Genomic DNA, 21,822 nt, shown 5'->3' with positions numbered 1-21,822 from the left:
CCTTTTCCCCCTTGTTGTTATAGTTGTCTTGGGTCTGGTTTAATCTATCCAGTTGTGACAATGGACCCCAGACACAATCTGCCAGTTCCTTAGTTGTTTGTTGTGTTTGAAATGTATACCTTGGTGTCACAGAACCACACACAGAACAGACACTGCTACTTCCAAGCTGGTACCATTACTTCCGTGCACATAGTTAAAAAAACAAAACAAAAAAGGAAAATAAAAATGGACCACAGAGAACATGGAGCGTGGGGCTGCTGAACAGAGCAGTGGATGTGAAAATACATTCTCTTCAAGGTCAGACGTTTGGCCTGACAGCTGATTACAAAACACAGGACTTCAAGTTGAAGGCAGGAAAGGAAGAAGTCACACCTCGAGAAAGAGGAAGCGGCCGTCCATGGAGGCAGAGAGCCAAGGTCTCAGATGAAGCTGGGCCATCAGTCACAGAGAGAAAAGCTCTCCAACGGCAAACACGATATCTGCGCTTGTGGCTGCCAGGTGGGCAGGGTGTCCTGCGTGACCCTCTCAGATGGCAGATGCCAGGGGATGACAGCTGGAAGCCCACACCACAGGCCTCCACTCAGCTGGCCAGAGAATCCACTGGTTTCCTATCCATGGGATAAGAATGCACTTTGTAGTTCCAATGCTTCTCAAAAGAAAAGAAGAAAAGTAGGAGACCCACCTTCCCCCAGGTGAGCACAGGTGAGGTCCTCAGGAGGGCAAGGAGAGTGCCCAGTGATCTGGGGAGAGACGGAAGGTCTCCCAGTCCTATGTACACATTTTACAAGGGCCACACTCTTCCCCTTTAGGCACAAGGTTGATTTGTCTAGATCAGGAGGGGGTGAGGGATGGGCAGAGGAAGGAGTAGAGGGGAACGTGCACTACAGGGGGAAGAGGGAAATGGGTCTCTTGGTGGGGAATACCTGTTCCCACCCTCACCGCAAGCTAGTTTGTTTGGGGAGCTTAGCACCCATCAAGATGCCCGAGGTGAGAGTCACGGGGGCTTTCATCTGCATGCTGGACCCCACCATGGTGGGGAAGCTTCGGTTCCTCCGGATGCCACTGCTGAGCTGCAGTCCGCCGATGGCACTGGTGACAGTTGGGCACCCGAGGGGCAGGCCCTCGGGGACCAGACCTCCAGGGACCAGGGTGTGCGGTGTCCCCGGGGGCCCACAGATCAGAGGCCTCTGCTCCTCAGTCAAGGTGGGGATGTGGGCTCGTCCTGAGTTCACCACTTTGGCCACGCCAAACCTCCTGACTTTGTCCACGAGGTTGAGGTTAGAGACGGACACATCCGTCTGGCTCTCACTGCTCCGGACACTCTTCTTTTCCCTCACCTCCCTCAGGATGGAGCTGGCAGGCTTGGAGGCCAAGAAGTTGTCATACGGTGGGCTCGTACACTTGAACTCGAAGGAGGGTGGGGAAGATGTGGGCGTCTGCATAGGCGAGTTCGGTGGGGTAGAGGGGATCACGGCCATCCTGGGAGTATATGAGTGCAGCAGAGATCCCCGGCCAGCCCGGTCCCAGCTCTGGGGGTCGTACACAGCTGCAGAGATGCCCCGCTCCTTCAGCAACCACACCAGCCCCAGAGAAGTGCTCATCGTGGTCGTGGACTCACGGTTGTTGGTGAAGGACTCTGCCAGGCTCAGTCTCCGGGGTGTGCATGGCGTGGCCACCGGTGTGGACTTCAAGTGGCTGGCACTGCTACATGCTGGAGTCGGAGCAGAGTTAAGGCTGGAAGGAAAAGATGATGGTATGTTCATGAGCAAATGCCCACAAACAGCAGGAAAAGGTTCAGTGATCAGTCTCCAGCCATGGCCTACCTTTTCCTATTACCCACAGAGACCAACCTAAGTTCCTTTAAATAATGGTATGGCTGAAGTTAACAGAAAACTGTACATGCTCCCCTATTGCTCATCTCTAGTGGATGGATATAACTGTTCCTTTAGCAGATGGGGAATCCGAGGCTCAGAGGTTAGGGGGCATACTCAACATCACACCCAGCGATTAAGTGGATGACCCAGGATTTGAAACCAAATCTGAGTGACACCCAATGGTGGCCTATCATCTTATTCCTCAAAGGAGGATTTAAGGCTCTTCAGCAAAGACAGTTTCTTTCCCTACCCAGATTTATGAAAATCCCAGGCGTCCTGAGACAAGACTATTGGATAGGAGAGTTTACACTAGGAGTGGCCAAGACAGGTGGGACAGACCAGGTGAAGGGTCCTCAGGTGATGGAGGTCTCCTCACTTCTAATACAGTGCCCCATTTCTGCATCACGTGGCTAGCCAAATCCATCTCTATGAGCAGAGCTACGGAGTCAGAGGAGGCCACATGATGTGTTATCAGACCTACATCTATGGAACTAACCAGAAAACAGCGTCATACTAGACTGGACATGCAGATGCGAAACCTGAGCAATGACAGGGAAGGAGAGAAAACCATTTGTTCATTGTGTCTTAGTGGCCGAAGCCCCACTACGCTCCAGAAGCTGGAGCCCAGCAGCGCGGGGAGTCAGGGCAGAGGAGTATAACAGAGGATCTGCTGGGAGGGTGACGGCTTCAGGTTGGGGGAAGGCTCTCTGTTAAACAGCTGCTGCAGGGACAAGATGAGACCACACACACCAGAAGCCCTGCACTGCCTCTACCAGCCAGCACTGACACCTGCTCTGGGATTTGGCTGGGGCTGTAGTGCCCCCGAAGCAGATCAGCTGAGTGGTCCCTTGTTCCCCCAGCCTGGCACTGGGAGGAAAAAGCACCAACCAGAGGGGCAGGGGAGAAAGAGGAGCCGTGCTGATGGGCGCCAGGAACAGGTCCTTGGAATGACTTCTAGAGCAGGGGCCCTCTCCCTTGGGAGGGACATTTCAAAAGCAAGGAAAAGCTGGATGCACCATTTGACTCCAGAGTCCAGGAACCTGGATGCTGGCAGGTAGCATGGGGTGGGGGTCCCACAAGACAGGCCCGCGTCACCCAAGCTCAGGAAGGGGAAGCTATGGGGCAGGAATGCTCAGAGGACTATGAGTTTAATGACCACAGCAGATTTAAAATGGGATTCTTCAAAGGTACACGAAGAATCCTACAAACAGATCTTTCAGTAATAAGGGGCAAAAACTTCTGGATTTAAAAATGAAAGTGCTTAGTGTTTGTTTAAATGACTACTGCTAGGGAGATTTTCAGGTTTGTTTCCAATTGCCTTTGTCACTCAGGCAAAGCAGCCCTCTTGGTACTGACTTCTGAGACCTTCGTGGTCCCAGGCATCGCTGGGTGGGCCTACAGATGAAGACATGTGCACAGTCTTGAGTGGGTGGCTTGAGTCGGGGGAGCACATCTGAGCACCAAGGACACTGGTCTCCCACAGGGGGAAGCTTTTTCTCTATGTTCTTAACAACTTCTTCCAAACAGGAAACCGCAGGCGGGGGGGAAAGCTGGGGCAGGAATAAAGGTAGAGCCCCCCATCCAGTGAGAACTGGGATTAGGTCTTAATTAAAGCTGCCACTCTTTTGTCTGGGTGTTTAGAAGGGTTAGGTGGTTACATTAGCTCAACAAAACCACAGGACACATCCACGCCCAAAACCAAGGTTAGTGGCGGACACACGTGCACACACAGCCCCTTCCAGGGGACCCTGCCAGGGCAGGCCCTGCTGGCCGTGTGGCTCACCCCCTGCCCCGCCTGGGGGCTCAGACTCTCTGCCCTACATCTCCTCTCAGCACAACGGGGCATATGGCTGCTTCGTTGTCCTCCTCACATGACCTGCGGAGAATCATTCATAGTTTAAGGTGCTCCTTGGGGCGGCTGCTGCCTGTTAGCTGGTGCTTTCTGCCTCCCTCCCTTTTGCTTCCCCTTCCATCAATACCAGCATTTTGCTTTACTGCACCATAAAGCCAGATTGGGTCCCTCTAGTATGATGAGGGAAGCCCTTTTCCCTTTTGCTGGAAGCTTTTCCATTACCCGTTGCTGTCGACTCCAATTCCTAGGGACCCATGTGTGTCAGAGCAGATCTGTGCGCCATGGGGCTTTCAAGAGCTGACTTTTTGGAAGTGAACCACCAGGCCTTTCTTCTGAGGTACCTCGAGGTGGACTCCAATCATTAAACTTTCAGTTGGCAGCTGAGTGCACTGTTTGCACCACCCAGGGACTCCAGCTGAAAGTTGTGTATATCCTAAAACCAAGCCAAGCAGACTGCTCCCTGACACCAAGTCTTCTCACTGGATGGCGTCAACTTCTACTGCTTCTTGGATGTGCCAGAGAACCAAGCCACGCGAGGTACACAGCTCAGTCTTGGCGCTTTATCACTTGGGTCACTACTGCATGGCAGCGGCACACAGTTCCTGGAGTCTGTCCCAAAAGCACATAGGCTTCCACAGGACACAGTAACTGCACCCCCATGAAAGAACTCCACATTCTATTGATAACCCAACAGCCTTAGCTCAGGGTCTGTGGTAGTGCCAGCTTCCGGTCTGCTGACAGGCCTAAGAATCCATTCCATAGCCAACTAAAAGGGGAGCTGAAAGGACCTATGTCTCTATCCAAGTGGGATCCAAATCAATGGGGAAATGGGACCTAGAATTGTTGTTGCTAAGTGCCAGCGAGTCGGTTCCGACTCATAGCAACCCTGTACAGGATTTCTGAGAAGTGGCTGGTGAGTTTGAAGCTCCAACCTTGAGATTCAAACTGACCTTGTGGTCTAGGTGCATTAACCCACAGTGTCACACGAGGACTCTGGGACCTAGAATAGGTGACTGAAAAAGCTTATGAGATGCTTAAGCTATGTGGAGTGGGTCTCTGGAGGAGCTGCTAAGCTTTGGTTTTCCTCAACAGTCAGAGCCTCACAGGGAGTACCCGTATCTCACCCTACCCTTGCCCTCCTGGGGCCCACGGCTCTTACCTTGGCGTGACCCTTGTGAGTTCATCTGAAGGATGCAGGATGCGGCAGGTGGTGAAGGTGAAGGTGGAGTTGGTCTGTGACATACACTTCCCGGGGTGGTGAGCTACATCAGGATGGGGGAGGGGACAAAACACATTCCTTGCATCCAAGTAAACCCAGGAGGAAGGGAAGGGCCCAGTGCTGCCCTCGACAGATGCAAGAAGTGAGAAGCTACTTTACTGACTGGATCTGGGCGAGGAAGGTGAAATGCAAATGTTCTGGATGGAAGGTGGTCTCTCAAGGTGACCACGCTTCCGAGCGAGCGCTAGACTGCAGAGCACCAAATTCCAGCTTCCGTCCCAGACCAGACAGGGCCCCATCAGCATTCCTGGGCCAGTAGTGGATCCAGCTCAGAGTGACTAATGGGCCCTTGTGGGGAAATGTGGTTTTCCTCCAGAATCTACATTCCTCTTTGGTTGCTTTGCATTTCTGGTCACGAGCAAACTGGTGCTCAGAGTCTGCCCAGGGGAAGGGGAGAGGTGCCAGGCAGTGGGGACAAAGTCAGGCGGCTGGCTCCCTTTTTGGCTTTTACAAAAAGGGGGCTAGGGGAAGCTGGTTCCACTACTGCTCACCTGGGATCATCATGGTGGGAGCTGGGGACCTCAGCCAGCTGGCTCAACAACAACCTGACAGCAAGCCCCCGAGCTGGGCATGCTCAGGGGGAATAAAGTGCCCAGATCACATGTGGTCTGAGACATAGCGTCACCAGCCTCTCTAGGATGCCCGATTTCTAATGAAAATGAGACGGCAGCACACAGCCCCCAATTCACTTCCCTTTAAAGCTTTAAAGAGTTGTTGTTGAGGCAGCTAGAGAAGATGGTCCAGAGCACAGTAAATCAGAGGTATAAGCACCATGCATTATCGGAAAGCTGGCAAGAGGACAGTGACAGAGGCATCATGATTGTTGAGGTACTCCTCATTCATAACTCAAGCTCCCCAAAACATGCACAATGAAGCACTGGGGCAACCCTTCCCACCCAACCCAGCACCCGGCCCCTGATGCAGCTCAGCCCCCAGAGACCTCCTGGAGAAAACAGATTCCGAAACCAGGGGCCATGAACACTCAGAAGATTCAAAAGGCTTGTGAGCTAGACTCTTCTAGCTCTGTATGGCAAGTTTTCTCTTGGATTTGGTGGGGGGGAGTGAAAAGGAAAACAAAGCAGATGGACTGGTGCCTCAAGCCTACAGATCCATGTACAGTTGGTTGTACCAGGAACTAGATGGAACAAAAAACGCTGGAGACACACAAACTGAAGGCAGGCAGGATGGAACCAGTGGGTAAAAATGGAGATGGTGATGAGAAGAGCAGCGTGAGAGGGCTTTGCCCCAGTTACTATGGGATGACCCAACTGTGTGTGTGTGTTAGGAAGCACCACTACCTCAAGAGCAAACCCTTCACCATCCACGGGGAGTGTCAGGTAAAGCAGGCGAGGGGATGGGGGAAAAAAACCCCATAACACAAAACATAAAAAATAGCCTTTATGAATCTTCATTTCTCAACCAACAAATGCCATGGTTTAGGAACTCAGACAACTGAGAAAAAAGCAAAATAAAATATGGAACGAGAAAGCAATTGAACAATCACGATCCTCTCATTGCAATAAGGTCTAGAAACAGGAGCAACAAAACGTCTGACGGAAGCATCGCAAATAACAGGCATGAAAGGTTATTTGGGAAGAGGGGAGGGAAAAAACACAGGCAACAGGAATAATGAAGACATAACAGTTCAAAGAGAAAAAAACAAACATGAAAAATCAAACAACACAAGGCTGGATTTGAAACTAGAAACACTGCCCCACCACCACCATTTAGATGCATGGTCATAAAAACAGCAGATCATCTTCCACCCCCCAAATAGTCACAAATGTTAATCATGTCCTCCACCACCCTAATTCCACATTAGATCTTCAATTGCAACACATAAGTATCAAGATGGACATTAAAAGACAGAGTTGTATTAGCAGAAGCAAAACCCATCGTAGACAAATGGGTTTGGGGGATAGGAAAGGCTGCTAAAAATTCAGAAGTCATTGTTCCCCAGAAGCAACGGATCATTTTAGAAGATCAAAGTCAGAGATTTGGCCCTTCCAAAATACCACGGGGATGCCTGGGCCACGAGCTCTCCGCGCGTCAACACTGACTTCCGGGCTGCTGCAGCATCTCCCGTCCTTGAGACACAACATAGAGACAGTGAGTGTGCCCAAGGCCAGACTGCCAAGGGCTCCCTGGGTGCAGAAAGGGAGCACTTTCTACTGAAGAGTCCCATCAAATATTTTCCGAGTGCATGGCTAAGGGTGAGGGAAGGAAATGAATGAAGTTTCCCAGGAACACACCGCACATCTAATCTCTGCCTGATGTGGACCACACACTCGTTGCAGGTGATGATATCATGGGATCATCCTGTGGACTCAAAGGACATGGTTGCTGAGACCCACGCTCCAATTTCCTTATGAAGAAAAACTTTTTTCCCCCTCACCCTGACTGAAGGGCTTCAGTGTGTTGTGAGGAAATGGGCAGATCTTAAACAGGTAAGAGTGTTAACAGTGGTTAAGTGTGTGTGCCAAGTATTTTATTTAGCCAGTTTGTGTGTTAAGGGAACAACTGACTCTGGATTCTTTTTCAGCTTTTGGTCCTCTAGGAGGTCTTGACACTGGTACAAAGTCTTAATCTACCAAAACAAACAAACAAAAAAAAACACAGAAAAACAAACAAACAAACCCATTCCCGCTGAGTTGATTCTGACTCATAGAGACGCACTTGATATTGCTAAGTGCTGTCCAGGTCAGAGTAAAGCTACTCCTTAGTGTTTCCAAGATGATCAGTCTTTACAGAAGCTGACAGCCTCATCTTTCTCCCTTGGAGCAGTGGGGGGGGGGTTTGAACCGTGGTCCTTGTCATTAGCAGTCCAATGCTTAATCCACTGCAACACCAAGACTCCCAATCCATCAGAGATAATCCATAACTGGTCAAGAGGGTCTGTGTTCAGTGTACTAACTGTTGATCCTGAGAATACGCACACCCTTCATGTAGCTGTACACACAGGTGCCAGAGGCTTGAAAGCCACCCAGCTCGCCAGCTGTTTGAACAGAGCCTGGTGTGCTTTCTGCCCAGAGAAGGTGTCCTGGGCCAATGGTGCTGGCTTTGCTACTCTCAGGACCTGGGTGTCCAGTACTGAGTGAAAAGTTGGGGGTGCGTATAGCTGGTGATAGGGCAAAACTGATGTAACTCAAGTCTCAGCAGAGTTGAGGCGTCCTCCCTGGGCACCCCCACAGAAGGGCTGGGGATCATCGGCAAACATGCTCTAGAAGGGGGTGGCTGGGCTGTGTGGAACACTTAGGTCACCCAGGGGTAGAAAAACCCCGTTCTTCCCCTACGGCTGGAGAAGGGGAAAAACACACAGACAAGGCCATGGCACTGATGGGTCCCAGAGGTTCCCCAAGGGTAGTGAAGGATGACTGGGACTCGTCAGTCTGGCCAACCAGTGTAATAAGAAATACACACATCAGCTCATGTGCTTCCTTCAGTTCCATGGGCTGGTAGCCCACTAGGAGAAAAGCAGCCATGCCCTCTCTACAAGTCATCCTAGACCTGCCATCCTTTAGAACCCTCGTGTGAGGTCACATAGAGATGTCAGAGGGGACAGCCACGCTCAGAGCATGTCCACATGAATGGAGCTCCACAGGGAACCTGAGGGTGGAGACACCTTAGCCACGCCACATACACCTGCTATCACTTCATTCACATCATCACTTCGCAGGTGCCCTGGTGACACAATGGTTACGCGCCTGTTAACCAAAAGGTTGGCGGTTGGAACCCACCCAGTTTCTCTAGTGGAGAACAGTCTCCATAAAGAACACAGCTAGAAAGCCCTAAGGGACACTTCTGCCTTGTCACATGGGCTTGCTGTGAGTCAAAATCCACTTGATGGCATCAAAAGACGACAACAACAACAAAAAAAAACCCCAAACATTTTTTTAAAAGTTTTTAAACAACTATATCTTAAAATCTTGGAAATCTTTGTGATCCACTGAGAGCCTTTCCGATTCCTTAACCACTCCTCATGGGAAGGAGCCCACTTTAGATTCTGTTATAAAAATGAATGGAATACTGCAGATCTTTGCCCCCCTTTCTTAACTGAATTCACAGTGGTGAAACTATACTTACACAACTTGGCTCTGCTTTACAATCCCTTCTCTACAAAATCTTTAACCAATGCACACACACACACACCGTTCTCCCTGAAATTTTGCTGCCACCAGATTTACAATGGCTCCACGCAAGTGACTTTTCCAGAAAAAAATCAAACCCAGCTCCAAGACCTAAACCAAGCTCTAAGAACACAAGTCCCAGCTCCAGTACTGGGTCCATCTAGTCAGTCTGTCCTCCTGGAGACCCCCATGCAGGCCACTCTGGGTGGACTCAAAACCTATATCATTTTGGTGAGTGTTCCAGCACATTAACCACTTATGCCACTCAGGGACCCAAAAAAACATGTGAATTCATTTTTTAAACATGCCCAATGTCTTAAGAATTTTGGTGTCTTTTACTCAAGACCACAAGAAAGGGGAAGTGGGGGAGGAAGATGTTTCTTCATCTGTCGACTTCATAAGAACCAATTCATTTTCCATTTAAAAAAAAAAAAATGGCCCTATAGGACTACAGCGGTGTGAAGTGTCCAGCTGATACGAAGTGAGGGGAGATGTACAAGAACACCCACACCTTCAGATAGTGCCCATGTAACCTGGCATAAATGGCTGGATGATCAGAACACAACTAGAGGAAGAAAGATGAGGGGGAAAAAAAAAAAAGAGTAACCCACTACAATTGAATGAACTTGACCTATGCTTGTGGATGCAGTATGAAAAAGGAGTGAACAAATCTTTATAGTGAGGATCATCCCCATCCCCTTGGTACACAGGGTCAACAAGGATGGGGAATCTAGACATTGGCTACCCAAAATGGGGGGCTATAAAGACAAGAAGAGACGGGCTTATAGAGGGTATGGAGAAAGGTAGACTCTCCACTGAATTGTTTCCAACCTGTCTGGATGGGGTTGATGAAAGGTGTGGTGGATAGGACTCCTATGGTTCAGTAGGGAATGATTGCTATCAGGTCTGACAGTGAGGTTTGAGAGGTAAATGTAAATGTTTTGTAATAAAGGGAGGGGAGTGTCTGATTTTGCAGTCCAGGAGCAGAGATCCCTGAAACCATCAAGGGAAGGAGAAAAGCAAAGTGCAGACCCGGTCCGGGGAGGCAGTGACACCAGGGATAGAGGCAGAGATGATGATGTGGAGAGGAGAAGGAGCGGCTGGGGACTCTGGACTCAGGGACTCTGGACTCATGTGGGGTGTACCCTTTGGTTGCTTGATGATGCACGCAGGGGATTGTAATTATTGCAATGAAATGAAATACGATAGGATGAATGTAAGGATAATGGATAATGTTTTCCCATGTAATCTAACAATAAAAACTTTAAAAAAAACAAACTCACACACACAAAAAAACAGGGCAGTGGTTAATCTTACAGTCCAGAAACAGAGGACCCTAGGACCATTATGGGAGAAGCGCACAAGCAGAATGCAGGACCTTATCCAGAGAAGGAGCAGTGCCAGAGATGGAGGCAGAGATGGGGGCATGGAGAGAGGGAGCAGCTGAGGACTCTAGATTCAGGGTCTAAGATGAGAGGGACTAAGGGCTGATGGTCAGGAGGCAGACTTACAGAATGTGCCCTTTGGAGGTGTAAATTATTATATATGCCTGAGTGTTTTGTTTTTTTTAAAAGCTCAAGTGAATAGAGAGAAATACTGTTAACTGATGGTACATGGAGGGGATTATAATCATTGTAATGAAACAAGGTACATGATTTGTTGAATGTAAAACTGATGATCTGCCCTGTAAACTTTCACTCAATCCACAATAAAAACCTTGAAAAAATAAAATAAAGCTAAAAAAAAAAAAGTTTTCGAGTTTTTCCTAAAAGATTTTAAAATATCAGGGCATAAGAAATCCCCTGTCATTTCATTATGCGGTCCTGCCCATGAGGCTCTCGACAGAAATGGTTTTATGTGAATTACTGTGGGAAAACTATGTGAAACCTTTATTTCTTTGTCCCACGCTCCATCATTAATATACATGTGGTTCAGGATTAATGAGAGCTTTAAGAAGTGTCATCTTTTGGGCAAGGGCAATTAAGAACAATTTCAGATGCAGTAGTGTAGTTTTTTCAAACATAAGAAAAAAGTAATTTTAAATGATCAAGTGTCATACAAATAAAAGATGACATATTTTAATACTTGGCTTAGCATAGCCTAGTAAGTATTTTTCTGTTTCTTCAGCACTTCTATAACTGTGCCTCCATCCGGCCCTGCCTTTCTTTAGGGCTCCCCTGAGCCCCCTGGAGATACAGGTATTAGCTGGCAGGTACTGGGTAGGTGACTACCAGAGATTATGAACCATGTTGCAAAATCTGTCTGGTTTCTGTACCATTTAGTTGTACTTACTGAAAAATTATGTCTATTCTTCCCAATACACCAGGCGGTTACCACTGTCTCATCTGACAAAAATGTGGTTTAAGAGATGGGCAGTTTCACCGTGCACTTGTTGTTAAGCATTACCTAGTTGGTTCTGACTCATAGCAACGCTGTATAGGGTTTGCGAGGAGCAGTTGGTGGATTTGAACCACCCACTTTGAGGTTCAAACCAATTTTGGGGTCCAGTGTTTCCCCTACAGTGCCACTACAGGACTCCATGTGCAGAGAGGTACAGAAAGCCCCTCAAATGCTTCTTAGGGTACCTTCTAGAGCAAGTGAGTCTGTTTTTTTGTTTTTTAAAATAACAAATGCTGTTAAAATGTTCAAAGGGCAAAGACAAAAGTCTGTTGGATCCTTTGGACACTCACAAAGTCGAACTCAATGTGCATTGTGCTCTTACCCTTCCTCCCAAGGTGGACACCCCGATGGGGGGAGCTAGCAGGGATCAGCTGACAGCGAGGCCTTTCCCACTGCTGCTGCTGGTGGTGGTGGTGGGGGTGGTGGGGTGCTGAGGAGTCGGTTCCGACTCACAGCAACCCTGTATAGGGTTTCCGAGGCTGTAAGTCTTTATGGAAGCAGAACACCTCACTTTCCTCCTGTGGAACGGCTGGTAGTTTCAAACTGGTGACCTTGAGGTTAAAAGTCCAACTCGTAAAGACTACGCTACCAGAGCTCAAGCGGGCACTTCTGTAGTGTTTCCTCAGACAGAGTGCAGCGGTACCAACTCATCCAAACCTCAAAGCAATTCATGCCTGTGCTTACTCATCCACCCCTTGGGGGCTCCCTTATTAGCATAGGCCATCCCATCATAAGGAAACCTCGCTCACCCACTGAGCTACATTCTGGGCATTTTAAAGCAGTCAGCCAACTTTATGTGTTTGTTTTAGAGGCGCTAATTCTCTCATCCTTGGTTCCTTTTCCCAGCCCCAGGTTACACTTGACCTGTTGTACTCGGGTGCAACCCAGCAAGGACTTCCTTGTTATTGTTCGAGGACATTGAGTGGATTTCAACTCATAGGGAACCCACGTGACAGAGTGGAACTGCCTCATAGGATTCTGTTGGCTAACATCTTTATGAAGTAGATCTCTGGATCTCTCCCAGGGATCTGTTGGGCAGGTTTGAAACACCAACTTTTAAACTACCAGTTGAACACACAGGTTAACTGGCTCATCACCAGGGATCCTGAGGCTTCCTTTAAGGAAAAAAAAAAAAAGGAACTACTATTGAGTGATTCCAACTCATAGCAATCCTATATAGGGATTCCGAGCTGCAAATCTTTATGGGAGAAGAGAGCCCCATCTTTCTCCTGTGGAGTGTGCCGACCTTGTCATCAGCAACCCTATGCGAATTCTAGTGTGGTGCTGTGGACTAATGTATTGGACTCCAAAGTCGGTTTGAACTGCAAGGTTTAAGCTTATCAGCTGCTCCTTGGAAGCCCTGTATAGGGTCACTATGGGTCAGAACCAACTTAATAGCACTTAACAACAATGCTTAACCCACAGTGTCACCAAGGCTGCCATGACATCTTCTAATACAGGTGGGCTTCAATAGACCATCCATTTGTGGATAGCGACCACACTCTCCCCAAACTGCTATAGACCTAGGACTGGACTGAAAGTGTTCCGATCAGAGTGGGAAGTTCCCATCATCTCTGTTGGTGGGTACAATGGGAAGGGATTTCCCTAACTTACCGGCCCCTCAGGTCCCTAGACCATGTTTCCCTCCCAAGCCTATCCAGGTTTCCTACCTCCACAGTGAGATTAAAAGTACAATCAGGTAAGGGCTGGTCTGACTTGGTTTGAGACAAAGCTGGGTAGTACTTAGATTCTGGAACTTTCTACCTGGCTCCTTTTCACCACAAGATGTTCTCTGACCTTCCTTCCCTCAGTAACTGTTCCTGGACAGAATGTACGTCAAATAAAGATGCTAGAAAGAAGCCAACTCTTGGTTTTTGACTCTAGGGACCCAAATACTGACGACTTAGGGGGTTTTTAGGGCAATTTTGACCAGATGTGATTTTTCCCTTCAACACTGACTTTCTCATCTCAATCCCAACTATGATCCAACTGTCCTGCAGGGGCACTGCCTAACCAGAAATCATGATACACATATGCCTGTTTTAGGCATTTCACCCACATAAACCGGTCTCCACGTGTGTGAGATATGAAATCATTAGGTCTTTGGTTGGTTTCATCTATGTTGCTTTAATCTCTCCCTTAGGGATCAAGACACCCAATTCAATGGTCCATCCAAACAGACATGTACTGAATTAACTGTGAGACTTTAAACTTTCCTTTGGGTGCTTTATCACGTGTGCTGTTGTTGTTAAGTACCATGGAGTTGATTCCAACTCACGGTGACCCTGTATAATAGGGTTTCTGAGGAGCGGCTGACCCTGTGGTTATAGTCTAGTGCTTATCCAACAGTGCCACACCAGTACTCATGGCAAACACATAAACACCTAAAACACAGCAGACAGAACACTTAGGTACAAGATGGTGCTTATTTCTGATAAGGTGGACTGTCGATAATACATGAATTAAAATATGAAACCCATCATTGAAACAAAGTAAAACTATAATCTAAAGACTGTTTAAGGCAATCCACTTTAATCATCTAAATTATTTACAATACAACAGCATCAGATCATCCTTTTTAAGACGAGGTTTTAAAACCAGCAAATGATGCTTAAAATAGTACATTCAACATGTTCATCAATTTTCTCCATATTCAAAACCTTCCAGACAGAAAAAGCTAACATCTGAGTCTTCCCAATTTCCTCCACAATACCAGTTACAAGAAAAAAAGGGAATCACCTTCTGTTTCCAAAGTTTCTCCTTATTTAGTCTTCCAGGGCAGAGGGCAGCCCCAAGGTCCCACTATTTGGCAATCAAAAATGCAGACCAAGGCAGGGACTGGGGCTCTCGGCTTATAGAGATGATTTATTTGGAGTGATATGCTTCTTACATGCCATGAATCAAAACAGCCCCATCGTTAGGCAGGGGGAGGAAGGCAAATACTTGTTCCGGCCCTTCCCTTCTGCAATGGTTTTTTAAAAAGATGAGCCTTACCCAGAAAACAAGGCCCCTGCAAAAGACTCTTGTCTAAACAGCTCACTCACTCCAAAACAACATTCAGCAATTTATGTAATTCTTCTTAGATCATACACATCCAATGCTGACCCTTCTACAATTTCCACTGCAAATACAACTGCTGGGAGGAAATTTGTGGCAAGTTTGAGGAGAGAGGGAGCATGCAACAAATGTGTCTTTGCTGATGGTAAGAAAAGCAGTTCTAACTTTAGTCCTCTCTCTCCTTCTGACCCTCCAAGCAGAGTTCTTGGCTTTGCTCCTCCTGTGCAACATCTCAAAGTGTACCTAATCATGCTTCCTTAAGCGTCCAGGGATCCTATTCCATCCGTGAGGCTACAGGAAACCCTCACACTGGACATAGTGCCTATCCCTTCAGCCCAACAGCCAAGTCCAGCCAGACGCCTAGGGTTACGTATTGCTGCCTGCCTTCCAGAGGGCACAGATGTTGATAACGAAGGGATGTAATACCACTGCAGCTGGTTTCCCTTTCTTAAGTGCAAAAATACTAAATTCTGAATGATTTCATTCCCTTGCCAGCTCAATGTGATAATATAATTGCTACAAGATAAAAATGAAGGAAAAATATAATAACATTACTGTATGCGCTACTAGATTCCTCCTCTAGAGTTTATCACAAAGGAAAAAAAAAAAAAACACAACAAGAATATTTGGTCCTGAATGAAACCCCTGGACCAGAGCTGTCTGAACTTGACCAGGGGAAGGGGAGATACTATTGGGCTGAACCTCAGCTTCTCCTTGCCTTGAGTGTTATGGGCACGGCTGGGGCCTTCAGATGACAAGCACCACACACAACGCATGTCATCTCTTCAAACCTGGGGACTGGAGAATGTTATGAGGATGACACACTGGGTCAGTTCCCCTTTTTTTTGGGTCTCTCTTTCTTCCACAAGAACCTCTGTGTCTTCTCAGCACACGGAGCCTGGAGGTCCAGGATGGTGGGGGTTAAGTGCACTTTCGGGGGGAGCAGTAACTGTGTGTCTTGGGCATCCCAGGCCCTCCCACCCCAACCCACCCCTGAGCACAAAGCTTCTATCACCACTGGGATCTGGGGAAAGTCTGCAAACTCCATCATACTCTTACTGCTTCCTGGGTGGTGAGGTCCTCAAAAAGCCAGAGCTCCTTTCTAGGTTCATCTAAAATCCTTTTGCTCTGGAGCCCAAAAAGGTTAGTGGCATTCTCTTAGGGTTTGTTTAGTTACGGAAGATTGCTAAAAGACTTTCTAATAGTCTGTTTTAAACACTACTGAGCTAGAGGGAAAGAAAGGAAAAAATATATAAACATATACATACACGCACAAGAGAGCTTCAAAAACTTGGTGGAAAAATGGAATGAAAAGATAACGAAAATTTTCCACCAACTTTTTTGCAGCACCCCCGCCCCACTACATACTTTTGTTGGTGTTTAGAAAATGAAAAGGCTCATCTCTCAAGTGTCATCTGAAGTCCTGTGTTTCTACCTACTTGAGTGCAGTGTTTAGGAAGCAGACTTCCGCATTCACCTGCTGGAGGACTCAGAACTCATCATTCCCCTACAATTACCAGACTCTGCGCAGCCCAGTTTTGAAACCACTGAGGTTCCCGAGAATCTGCGGTTTATGCTCAGGGTGAGACTCATAACAGGAAGCAGGCACCACCCATGTGGGAGACCCAATAATCCACTTCTTTTTAGCAGCCTTTTCTGGCCCCACTGGGTCATGCACCTCCGGGATGAGAAAGGAGTTCCACCCGTTTGTTGTAAGGAGGTAATCAGACTCTGTATTACACACACAATGGGAATGTTGGGATCATCACCCACACAGACGAGCGGAAGCTACAGACACAGAGCTACTACGGATGGTGCGGGGGACAGAGGTGAGAATGGCCCAAAACTCTGCCTCAGGTGAAGGTGCCAGGTTTACAGGACTTATCGAGGTGCCCTCACCAGACCCCTCCTCCTCCTCCTCCTCCGTGGCGGCTGGCAGATCCTGCATCTCCTCGGGGAAAGCCTGAGGCGGGCTCGGGTAACTTCTGCCTCCTGAGACAGTCACATGTGCTCGGGACCTCTCACCTGAGGTCTCTGGGTGCTGAACTGGCGTGGAGGTAGCTAGGCCCGGGAGGGAAATGTGGTCACCTGTGTCATCTTCTTCAAAGTCGTTAAGGCAGTACACTTCATCCAAGTCAACGTCCAGCGTCCGGAAGCCTTTGGTGACCACACCGGGCCGGGGATCCAGAATACCCCCAAGGTGAGGCTGGGCCAGTTGCTGCCAGTGGTGGAGGGTGGCAGAACCTTGCAGGAGGAAAGGCAGAGAAGGAGGGGTAAAGAGAAGAGAAGGTTAGAAGGGGAGTCTGTGATGGTGGCTATCTACCCTCCAAGTGCCCACAGCCAATGCCAGCACAGTCTGTGTCTCCCCAGGTGTGGGATCCCGGGCCCTTCCTACAATTTTGCAGGAACCAATATCCCACATGTCCCATCCACTGGGGGCACCAACTTAAGGGATCAAAAATTAAAAAAGAATTTTTTTTTAAGTGAAATTAGTTCCATACCATGTGACAAAGCTCTTGGGTAACAAAGTATTGTATTCAATCAATGGCAACCCCTAAATCCAACACAAATCATTTTAAAAATAGAAGAGGCAAAAACAGCAAAGACACGTGCAAAGGGGGGGGGCACATGTACTAATTCTGTGATAAATACATACTGCTGCAAAGAAGAAGAAAGACATCTTGATTTAAGATTCGGTTACAGAATCCTTGGCAAGTGTGTGGTGACGTGGGGGTGGGGGTAGAACAGAATTTCAAATTCATATGAAATCTGGACTTTATGGTGCCACAGAAGCTGGATGAACCCCTAAAACTATTGTTGTGAGATGATCTTTAAACCTTAAACCAAACGTATTTCTTGAAGTCTTCTTTAGACCAAACAAGAATTTAACTTTAATTCGTAAAGAATGTATGTTTGAGCACTGTGCTCTTTTAAAGAACTATCCATACAGGGTCAAATGGACAACAGCAACTCAAAAACTTGAAGACTAAGACAGGAAGCTGAGGGGAGCAGTGAGTTGATGTTAATAAGGGAGGAACAATTCAGAAAATGAGGGTGAGAATGGTTCAAAACATGAAGAATGTTGTCAATGTCACTGAAACGTACATGGACAAATTGCTCAGTGGGTGCATGCATCTTCTCAACAATAACATGAAGACAGAGAAAGGCAGTATATCAAAGCAACCCCAGGGCCCACAAGAGCAAAAAAGACATTAAAGCAATAAAGAGACATCCCGTAGGTGTGACCACAGCCTCCTTGACTTGGGTTTTTTCTATTCTGCCAACAACCTTATGTGGCTGCAGGTGTAGGGAGGCTGTAAGCTATCGGTGTGATTTAAGAACAAGCAGGTCCACACAGAGCACTGAAGCTGAGGAGCGGATCTGACACTGAACATAAGGATCAGATAACGTGGTGCAAGGTCTGTAATAATACCAGAGCGGAGCTAACCTGACTGCCGAAGACCCGAAGGTGTCACAGGTGCTCTACAAAGGGAAGTGTTCCAAGGCTGAGCACACCTAGGAAATCTGGGCAAAGAAGTATTCATTTAAGAACAGCCCAGAACCTTAAGTATGTTGGTATTCCCTGGGATTTTCTACCTGGAATTCTGGGTGGAACATGCAGAGTAGCTATCTCACAGGATGCTGGTATTTCTTATTCTTCTTGGGTGATTAGAAGTTCTAGCCTCATTGTACAGATGAAGTTGTCCAAACTCACACTGTGCATAATAGATGTCCTAGACTCCAAAGAGGCTTTGAGTGAGGCAAAGCAGGAGCCTCCTAGTTATCACTGGTTTACCAGGGGCGTCCTCTGTTGGGAGGACAAATATCCTTTTTCTCCAGGCTGCCGTGCTGCACTTGGGAACGTCGGGAAGGATACCAGAGCCATTACCCAATAGCCATTAATCAAGAGGAAAGCAAAAATAAGATGAGTGCTGGGTACGGGAGCAGCTCGGGAATGAGTGAGCTCAGAGAACAGGGCACTCTACTGTGGCCGGCATGATGACCACCTCCAAAACACCTCCAGAAAGGAACTTCACAGGGACAGTCTTAGCCTGGGGAGTCTTGAAAGGGGTTTGTCAACAGGCATTTCAAACATACTTTTTTGGAGAAGCAGGGGCCTTTATTAGGGTCTGGCAGATGTGGAGGTGGAATTCCAGGCTGGAGCCCTCCATCATTAGAGATTCTTTTCTCCAGCTTCCCTTGTCTCTAGGGACACAGCACCAAGAACTAACAACCGGGACCCTGCAATACCACGGCTCAAATCTACTTTTAAAAAGGTAAAGCATTTGACACACTGCCAATGTATGTTTAGAAGGTTTCCTATCACCCACTTGGAGGGCTGCCCCACTAGTAAGTGTGCACAGGTCCAACAGCAACCTACTTAACATGTATCTGCGTTAGAGAAATAGCAAAAATTCCCAATGCAAAAAACAAAGAAGCAAGCAGTGCATATAGGGAGAGAGAGTACCATCAAACAGCTCTTCACCACATACCTGTTCTCCAGGTCAGGCACCTCTAGAGCAGTGCTTCTCAGCTGGGGTGACTCTGCCTTCCTTCCCCCACAGTAAGTAGCTGACAATGCCTGCATATATTGTTAGTCACTACAACATGGGGATGCTACTCACTTCTACTGAATAGAGGGCCAAGGATACTGCTAAACATCCTTCAATGAACAGAAGAGCTCCCATATAAACAATGATCTCGCCCCAAATGGCCCAAAACTATGGTTCTTACCCTCTCAGATCCACTGAGAATCTGAAGGAAGTCATGGGCCAGCCTGTGTACACATGGTGAGGGCTTCGCAGACATTCTGAACCCACTTGATAGGTTGCTGAGCCCCGTGAGGGTGGCACAACACCACCATTTAAAGAAGCTGCCCTGATTGCATCAGTCTCTCCTCAGAACCACTGCATGAAGTGTTACTGTCCAGGCTTTACAGGTAAGGCAACAGGACTGTCCTGAAGTTCAGTTGCTTCATTAGCTGGTGGTACAGTCAGGGTTCAGCTATATAGGTTCTCTCAGTTATGCTATACACACAGATGTGAGGCCAGGAGAGGACACTGGTGTCCCCCACAGGAACTTGGATTAGATGAGGCAGTGGCTGGCCCTCAGCTGACTGGCAGCAAAACCTTCAGGTGGGTGTCCAGGGCCCAGGAGACACACGTCTCCTGATGGGGATGCTCTGCCCGCTGGGTCCCATTCCCACTACTCAGTGGGCTTCCCACCAGCACATTCCTGGCAACAAGACCTCACTGGGGAGAGGCTGTAAAAAAGTCATTAAAACATCCAGTGTGGGACTGTGAGAAGGACAACAAGAGACCCTCAGATACACTGTAGCCACCAAGCCTCTATCCTTGGGAGGGGAAGAAAGAAAAACCGTAAAGTGATGAACAATGTCAAGGAAGTGCTGGGTCTTCTTGTCCTTCTGAAGGGGGCTTGAGATGTTTTCAGTCCTGGAAGCCATGAATCCCTGTCTGTTAACAGATCAGTCCCACTCTCCCGACCCTGGAGAGTGGACTTAGAAATGACAAAAGATCACCAATGTGTGGAGTATGCATTTCCCGAAACTGTGTGACCAAAGAGATGGAATGAGATTATCACTGAAAGATTATGCTGAGAGGAATATTGTCCTTGGATTTTCACCTCCTGCCCTGGGCACCCAATTTTCACATCAGACTAGCCAAGCTACAGTGGGCAGTTAGTTACTAAGTGCCCAAGACTCTACACACGAGGAAACACAACAAAGGGAGACAAACGAGCTTGCTAAAGGTAGCACGGCTGATCTGGGATTAAAAATCCAGGCGGGATTCATTCTTCATCTTCTTAACCATATACAAAGAGGCTTCAAAAAGTTCACAGATAAACAGAATGTAAAGATCATGAAAACTTTCCTTGAACTCCTTGAAGACCTTTCGTACCCTGCCTCTCCACAGTGAGGAGGTTCCATATATGTCAGTCTCAGAAAGTAGGTTATTAACACATCATCTGGCTTGTCTAATCCTCATACAAGTGTTTTCTTCTTGGCAGACGTTGAGTATTGATCATCTACGGCTCTACCACCCTGAAGGGGCCTAATCTTGGAAGGTAAGCAGTCTCAGGAGTGGTTAGTACATGGATGGGAAAAGTAAGTATTGGTGAAACCCAACTCCAACCTGCTACTGAGTTATGTCATGCTGTGGGGTTTTCGGGCTACTGCCATCCCTGGCTGAAGCATTTGCCAAATCCAGCACCCAGGCGGAACACCTAACTCCATACCTCTCTTCCACTGCGACTACATAAACTACTTCATAGGCATTCTCCCTATCTCCTGGCTTCCTGAATTCCTTCCTTTAATGTAAGAGTTCATACAGAAATAGAACACGCGCTACCTGCCTCCATACAGAACAGCTTCCTTTGTGATACAGCCAGACTTAGATGGTGCCCAGCTACCACAATTGAACATTTCGGAAAAAAGATCCTACCCAAAAAATCTTGATCAAGATGGGGGAAATGCAAAACATAATTTCAAATTCTAATGAATTCTAGACTTTCTGAAGCCATGGAGGCTGGATGAACCCTAAAACTCTAGCCCTGAGATCATCTTTAAACCTGAAACTAAAAAATATCCCTTGAAGTCTTCTAAAGTCTAAAACAGTTTAGTTTAACTGGTAAAGAATGTCTGCCTGGAGTATTATGCTCTTTTACGATCTCTCTCTGGGATCAAATGGACAACATCAACTCAAAAGATAAGACTGAAACCTTCGAGGGCAGTGAGTTTATGTTAATGGGGTAGGGTAGAAAAGGAGGACAAGAATAATCAATGTCACTGAACTGTACATGTAGAACTATACATGTGTATGTTTTGCAACAACCCAAAAGATTATTATTATTTTAAGTAAATAGAACAGCTTCTTATTCAGAGGCCTTGTGGTCTCTTTCCTATCGGCTATCCTCCCCCATTTTCACCAGCTCAGTCCACAGCTTGGCTTCCTTACTTGTCAAGCACGAAGTAGGAGACTCACTCTCTTATCAGTTACTTCCCACTGCCATCAACTCAATAGAAACCAGCTCACTCCTATCACCCATTGTAAAACTGATGCTGGGATGAGGCAGCAGGGTGGGGACACGAGGAAAATATTTATGTTTCTAGCTGGCACCAAGATAAAGTTCTGCAGAACAAGGGTGTGGGTAGCAAGGCAAACATTCATGATAGCCACTGTCTCTCATCATTTGCTGACTTTACACACCTCACTG

General features: G+C 47.4%; 1 protein-coding gene across 3 annotated transcripts in view; it reads right to left on the bottom strand.

Annotated features, from left to right (window-relative positions):
* Positions 1 to 935: 935 nt before the first annotated feature.
* Positions 936 to 21,822, bottom strand: part of TRAK1 (trafficking protein, kinesin binding 1) — a 141,957-nt gene continuing 121,070 nt past the window's right edge. For 2 of the 3 annotated variants that reach the window (XM_006868761.1, XM_006868760.1), the window contains exon 13: positions 15,963 to 16,833. In XM_006868761.1, coding sequence (XP_006868823.1) covers positions 16,355 to 16,833 — 479 coding nt within the window. In that variant the 3' untranslated portion in view covers positions 15,963 to 16,354. Of the gene's footprint in view, positions 1,735 to 4,885; positions 4,989 to 15,962; positions 16,834 to 21,822 lie in introns of those variants that run through there. The other variant, XM_006868759.1, reaches the window with a different exon arrangement.

Source organism: Chrysochloris asiatica, unplaced genomic scaffold, assembly GCF_000296735.1.
Source record: "Chrysochloris asiatica unplaced genomic scaffold, ChrAsi1.0 scaffold00124, whole genome shotgun sequence".
Classification (NCBI taxonomy): Eukaryota; Metazoa; Chordata; class Mammalia; order Afrosoricida; family Chrysochloridae; genus Chrysochloris; species Chrysochloris asiatica.
Note: the sequence above shows the minus strand (reverse complement) of the source record. Positions and strands in the feature narration are given on the sequence as shown.